Genomic DNA, 7,587 nt, shown 5'->3' with positions numbered 1-7,587 from the left:
GTGTGTGTGTGTGTGTATGTATATATATATATATATATACATGTGTCACATATATATATATTATAAAGTCATAAATGACAGAGAAATAGTTTGATGAAATTTTATTTAACAATATGAATGTTCAAATATCACGACAAATTGTTTCATAACTTTTATATTTTATATGTTTTGTAGAATGATACATTAAAGAGCTTTCTTTACGAGTACTACTAGATTATTTGAATCCATATAGTGTGACTTATATATATGTATATATATTGTATATATGTATACATATCTATATTAATAAAAGCAAAATTGTCTGTCTGTCTGGGAACCCTGTATCTCAGTCTACATTTGCTCTACATAGACATATTATACCTTTTTGGAATCAGGATGGTCCCAGGATTGAAAATCTGCCCTTCATTTGGTTCTTGAACATCTAGCATTAGGATCTGATTTAAAAGCATTTGAGTTCTATTTCTAGCAGGTAAAGTGACCGTGAGAAGTAGAAGAGTTACCTTCCTTAGCTTTAATTTTTAGTAAGGAATTTAGTGGTCCTTTTATCTTTTCCAGTCATCAGACTGCAGCCACACTGGGGTACCACCTTGAAGAATTTTAATCAAATGAATCAACACCAGTTCTTTCTTTTTTATGCCTGGTATTTTTTATTGGCCTCTTTTACCAAATCACTAAGTTACGTGAACATAAACACAACAAAACCAGTTATCAATAATGGTGGGTGACAAACACAAAGTCACAATACATATATACATACATATAATACATACACACATACATCTATTTAAATTTTAAAAGAACCAAAAATTTGTGATGTTACAAGTTTTTCATTGAAACTGAATTTAAAGTAATACCATATTGGTACGGTACCAATAAATGCTTTATTATTATCACTCTCTTTAGTTTTGGGCTGTAGGTCCAATTAGCCCTCCAAAGGAGCTAGCTTAAAAGTCCACATGAAGTGCTGATTTTAAACGAGTATATAAGAGTGAAATATATATATATATATATATTTCGCTTACGCATTTCAAGACTAATAACCTGGTGTTTAACTCAATAATATTTATGTTTCAGAATAAAGTGTTACCCGCGTATAGAACAGTAATAAGAAAGAGAGATGACAAAAGAATAAGTGATTATCTTATGAATTCATCAGCTTATAGCTGTTTCTGCTTTAAGATGCAGTGGCCTCATAGTTGAGTGCCTGTATAACACCTTATGGCTTCATCAGAGCCTTGAATATACAGTGCAATTTATTTGGGAAAGAATTACATTTATGCCTATATAGGGAACTGCATCAACAATAAGAAAGTCAATACAGTTGTATATAGAAAAATTGTAACAGATGTATTAGTGGAAATATATGTATTTATATGTTGATATGCACTCTGGGGCACCTGCAGATACAGAAAGACACACACACAACTTACAGATACACCTGAACATGCATGTATGTATACACACACGCATGCGTCCATGCGTGTCTTTTTGTATCTGCAGGTACCTCAGGGTGATACTTTCCAGTGGAGGTAATTCTAATAATTTTGTGAATACAGTAAAATTGTAATATTCATAAATTTACTATGGCACATATTGGTTTCAAATTCTGACACAAGGCCAGCAAGTTCAGGGAAGGGGATAAGTTAATTACATCAACCCCAGTACTCAATTGGTACTTTATTTAATCGATCTCGAAAAGATGAAAGACAATGTCGACTTAGTCAGATTTGAACTCAGAACATAAAGAGCTGGAAGAAGTGCTGCTAAGGATTTTGTCCAATACACTGACCATTCTACTAGCTTGCTGCCCTCATTAATTCAAATATTAATGAGAACATGGAAGTGAATTTAATCAACAAAATTTATGAACGAAAAAGGATCTTTTTAAATTTCTTCCAAACGAAGCTATGGAGATTAAATGCGCTTTACATCGCTTAATCAGCCAAAGGAGTAAATATAAACAACTAAATACTTGTCAGTGATTGGTTGAAATTATCGAAATAAGACAATTTTTTACATGAAATAAATTCGAATACAAAATTTTTTTTCTGTTCTATAACACAAAATAGATAAGTATACGAAGTTTGAAAGTCTTTCGGTACCAAAAACACTACATAAAGCATAAATGAAAACTGGTGACCCCGTTTTAAAATAGATCCCTGGTTTCTAACCTAAATCCAAGGCTCCTTCATTGGAAATTTCAACAACATCAACAGGGTTATTTTTGTATATATATATGTATGTATGTGTGTGTGCAGATTTGTTTGTTTTGTCTTATGTATGTCTTCTCATGCATATCTTAACATGCTTATGTATACTTAAATGATGAACTTCTGGAAAATTTCACAGATTTTTATAGTTCCAGTGATGGCTTGGATCTGTAGTCTTCAAATCAACTTTCTCCTTTCTGGTTACATATCCCAGTGTCCCTATAATTACAGGTATAAACCTGAACTAATACTCTGTCTGTCTGTATGTATGTATATTTTTGTATGTATGTATATTTTTGTATGTAAGTATATGTATGTTTGTGTGCCTCATGTATGTATATTTGTGTATGCATTGTTTTGTTTTATCAGTTTCAGCTCAAAGCTGTGGCCATACTGGGGCACCGCAGTTAATTTTTTTTAAACTTTAAAAAGTCTGCCCCATGTTTATTTATTTCTTTAATTTTTTTCAGTTCAGTCGTGTTTTGTGTGTGTATGTATATTTGTGTATGTATATTTGTGTATGTATGTGTATATACATGTATATTTGTAAATACACATGTTCACATGCATATACAGTACTTACATACACAAATATACGTATATACACATATAAACGCAAAACACATACACAAAAAATACATAAACGTAAGCGATTCAGTTGGAAAATTTTTCAATAATTTTGTCGAAAAATTGCCGAAGAAATACTTTTACTCTTCATGTACGGCTATCAAAAGAATGCGACCACAATTCCGCCTTTAAGTTCTGCGTTCAAATTCCGCTGAAGTTGATTTCGCCTTTCATCTTTTCAGAGTCAATAAAATGAATACAAGTCAAGTACTAGGATCGATATAACCGACTACCCCTTTCCTCATGAATCTCAGGTCTTGTGCCTAAAACAGACAGGATCACTGTTGTTGTTGCTATTATTATTTCGTCTGTTTTTTTACGTTCTGAGTTCAAATTACATCAAGGTCGACTTTGCCTTTCACCCTTTCGAGATCGATAAAATAAGCACCAATGAAACACTGGGGTCGATGTAATCGACTAGTCCCCTCCCTCAAAATTTCAGGCATTGTGCTTATAGTAGAAAGGATTGTTATTATTATTATATTGGCAGCAGTAGTAGTAGTAGTAGTAGTAGTAGTAGTAGCGTGCTCACCACCGCCCCATAGCAAACCATCACTATTGATATTTATGAATATTTTGTCGCTCATCAATAAAAAAAAAAAAACCTTAATCCACGCAAGATTATAATAAACTTGTCGAATTTGTACATAAACAACGACTTATAGTACAAAACAGAAAGGACTTTATTGTTTATAAAATATACTAAAAAACAGTAAAGTTAATTTAATTAATCTCTGTCATCATAGGCTCTCATCGTTTCATAGAGTTTTATTTACACTAAATGCGTGGAACCCCAAAATATCAACAAATATTCCAAGGTGTGTGGCTTTATGTTTACAAAACATACCACAAAATGGCAATTAAATCAGTTTATTTAATCTTGGTAATGGCTTAAGTAAAACGATAATTTATTTATAAATTGAGTGAATGTAGCAGGTTGTTTTGTATGTGGTCTCTTCCGCATTGTAGCGGAGGGTGTTGTTCATGCACTGCACCTTGTACTGTATACGATAAGCCTCTGATTATCGTTATTATTATCTTTCGTCCTTTCGGGGTAGATAAAATAAGTACAGGTCGAGTACTGAAGTTGATGTAATCAACTTGCTCCACCCTACAAAGTTTCAGGAGTTGTGCTAGAAAGAGCTATTATTATTATTATCATTATTATATTCGACAACTTTACCTGAGGTAAAATTATTAGTTATACCAATGAGAAAAAGAAGAAAAAATTTATCAACAAAAATTTAATATTTGCTTGCTATGCTATATTTACCACAACTGTTGTCAAGTCAACTTACCTGCCATAAAGGCTTCGAGTACCATTTCGACTTGAACCCTTCTGTTCTTTTTGCAGAATAATCTGCTCTGAAGTTCCACATACCAGAGAGGCATCGTACCTGGCGGGTCTCCGAGTCTTGGACTCTTAAAGATAATGTCAGAGAAAAAAGATATACCAGTAGATAAATGACTAAGTGAAACTGAGAGCCAGAACTCGGAGCACTGAACATCACGGAAGCCATGCTTGGTGACGACTGGTAGAACTGTGGTTGCTGTGAGACTGCCAGAGAAGGAGTAGACCTTGAGGTTCTGTTTCTAAATCAATGCTTTTCAAAATGTGCAATGTTTAGAGAAACGGAAGATCTCAAATGTTTTAGTCTAAACCAATGCTTCCCAGAGCGGGCGGTATCGACCATGGGGAGGGTGGGGGTGGCAATGGAAAGATTTTGTATGGGTACGGAAGACAAAAGGGGCCGGTACGAGAGATGCTTGTTTTAATCGCTCTATATTTTTATTCTAGGAGTTAATCATTTAGTCGAAATCTATTGATATTCCATATTAATATACGCAAGAAGTCTTTTAAAAGAGTTAAACCTCTTTCAACGAGTTCTTTGTGTCCTGTATTTAATCTTATTAAATCATAGCAAGATAGCGGGGACGGATGGGGGTCCGCCTAAAAAGTTTTAATAAATTAAAGGGAGTAATAACTAAAAAAAAAAATGTTTGCGAAGCACAGGTCTAACCCTAAAAATGCATCTTGAATGTGTAAAGCCCATAATGTCTTTTATATTTTACTTTAGTCATTGGACTGCAGCCGTGCTGGGACACCACCTTAAACTGTTTCTGTTCAACAAATCGTTCCCAGTACTTATTTAAAAAAAAAGTTTAATACTTATTCTATCTGTATCTTTTGCGAACCACCGAATTACAAACCAACTATGGTTGTCAAGAAGTAGAGGGTGGTTACAAACACTTATACGATACGTAAACCTAAATATGTGTGTGTGTACAAATATACACACACACAGTGGAGCATATTAGTATATTCAAGTTTGTTAAAAATTAGGGAAAGCTCAGAGTAAGATAGGTATGTTTTATGCAGTTTCATGATCGAATAAATGATACAGTTATAGGTAAATTGAAATATAGATATCTATTTAATTACTGGTTATTGTTTAACTCCACCTTCCATGCTAGCATGGGTTAGACGATTTGACTGAGGACTGGCGAACTAGATGGCTGCACCAGGCTCCAATCTGATCTGGCAGAGTTTCTACAGCTGGATGCCCTTCCTAACACCAACCACGCTGAGAGTGTAGTGGGTGCAGGCATGGCGTGGATTCGGTCCTCGATATCACTTAACAGTTCAACAGCACTTTTCTCACAGTAAAACAATAGTTTTTCTGTGAGTGACAGCAGTTACATTTGCCAGATGCCTTCGCTAAGCAGAATAATGTCTTTGCTGCTTGACCCTTCTAACTTCTAGGTCACCAGAAGCTAGAATAGAGATAACAGACCGCCAACGAAATCTGTTGTTCTCAACAATATGTCTATCCATCTGGCTGGTTTTGGATAGTTATAAAAACAAGAACTCCGTAAGCCAAAGTCAGTGAGAATCGAGTCTGACTGACTGGCTGAACAAAATGCCGTCACTAAAGGAAAAGGCACAAAGGGAGAACTATGGTAACTCCCAACGAAACAGTTGTTTCGTCCCACCACTCTCACTTTCACTAACTCACTTTCTTTTCTCTGTAACATGACCATATCTATCTATATATACTACTATGGGATCGTGTACACACATACCAGCTGAAATTAATTCTTTTTACTTCGCATGCTTTTCCATGTACTAGTTATACATACCAACCTGTCATGGTTTTGGATATATACAAAGTAACGGTAAATAAATATTTCTTTACAACTTCACTTCACAGTTCTTCTTCCATCTTGCACACTGGCAACCAACACCTTAACAATAACTGTTACAATTGGTGACCCTCAACTGCAACGAAGAACTAACCGTTATATATATATATATATATATATATATATATTTCACTTAGACATTGCAAGACTAATAACCTGGTATAGAACTCAATATATGTATGTTTCAGAAAAAATGTTAAACAGTAGAGCAGTAATAAGAAAAAGAGATGACATGAAAAACAATGGTTATGTTATGAACTTCTTTAGCTTACAGTTGTTTCTGCTATAAGATGAAGGGGACTCTGAGTTGGGTGTCTGAATAACATACTATAGCTTCATCAGAGCCTCGAATATGAAGTGCAATTTATTTGGGGAAAAAATAACTGTATTTGTGCAATACAAAGGGAAGGCATTACCATTGAGAAAGTCTATTGCTCATGTATATAAAAAGGTGTATGTCCGAAAGGCAATTAGATTTACTGGAGGAAAAAGTAGAAAAAAGCAGAAAAAATATATATTCAAGTACATGCACATGTACTTGAAGTTGTTATACATGTATATGTACATGTATATATCTGTATTAACATGTATGTATGTATGTATCATCATCATCATCATCGTTTAGCATCCATTTTCCATACTGGCATGGGTTGGACAGTTTGACTGAGGTCTGGAAAGCCAGTGGCTGCACCAGGCTCCAATCTAATCAACCAATGTTTCTACAGGTGGATGCCCTTCCTAATGCCAGCCACTCCGAGAGGGTAGTGGATACTTTTTACATGCCACTGGCACAGGAGCCAGTGAGATGGGCCTGGCATCGATCACATTCGGATAGTGCCTTTTATGTGCCACCAGCATGGGAGCCAGTCAGGAGACACTGACATATGTGTATGTATGTGTACTGTAAGGGCACATGGCCTAGTGGTGAGGGTGTTGCATTCACAGTCATGAGATCTTGCTTTTGCTTTCTGGCTTGGTTAATGCATTGTGTTTTTGAGTAAAACACTTCGTTTCATGTTGCTCTGCAATCACGTTGACACCTGACATCTGTCACACCTTGCACATGTACAAACAATGTCAATTTGATGGAGAGAGAATGAGCTAATCTACAGTACAAACATTTGATTGCTATAAACAAATCATCTATGCAGGTTGCTCAACAAGAAATTGCAGAGCCTTCATCTGTCATCCATGACAGAAGAGTCCACGATATGTATGTATGTACATACATATATATATAAATGTCTATATATGTGTAGATTTATGTGTATGTATATATTTATGTGTATAGGGTTAGGGTTATGTATTTATATATGTATGTATATGTATATATATATATATATATATATCACTCTCTGAGTGGTTGGCGTTAGGAAGGGCATCCAGCTGTAGAAACTCTGCCAAATTAGATTGGAGCCTGGTGTTGCCATCCGGTTTCACCAGTCCTCAATCAAATCGTCCAACCCATGCTAGCATGGAAAGCGGATGTTAAACGATGATGATGATGATGATGATATATATATATATATATATATATATATATATA

The 7,587-nt window shown here is 34.9% G+C and overlaps 1 protein-coding gene across 1 annotated transcript in view; it reads right to left on the bottom strand.

The window, feature by feature from the left end:
• LOC106874416 (beta-glucuronidase) overlaps nt 1–4,536 on the bottom strand; it is a 35,217-nt gene extending 30,681 nt beyond the window's left edge. Inside the window, exon 1 of the mRNA XM_014922142.2 lies at nt 4,136–4,536. Within this exon, the coding sequence (XP_014777628.2) occupies nt 4,136–4,357 (222 nt within the window). The 5' untranslated portion in view covers nt 4,358–4,536. The remainder of the gene's footprint in view (nt 1–4,135) is intronic.
• Between the last annotated feature and the right edge of the window lie 3,051 nt (nt 4,537–7,587).

Source organism: Octopus bimaculoides, chromosome 25, assembly GCF_001194135.2.
Source record: "Octopus bimaculoides isolate UCB-OBI-ISO-001 chromosome 25, ASM119413v2, whole genome shotgun sequence".
NCBI lineage: Eukaryota > Metazoa > Mollusca > Cephalopoda > Octopoda > Octopodidae > Octopus > Octopus bimaculoides.
Note: the sequence above shows the minus strand (reverse complement) of the source record. Positions and strands in the feature narration are given on the sequence as shown.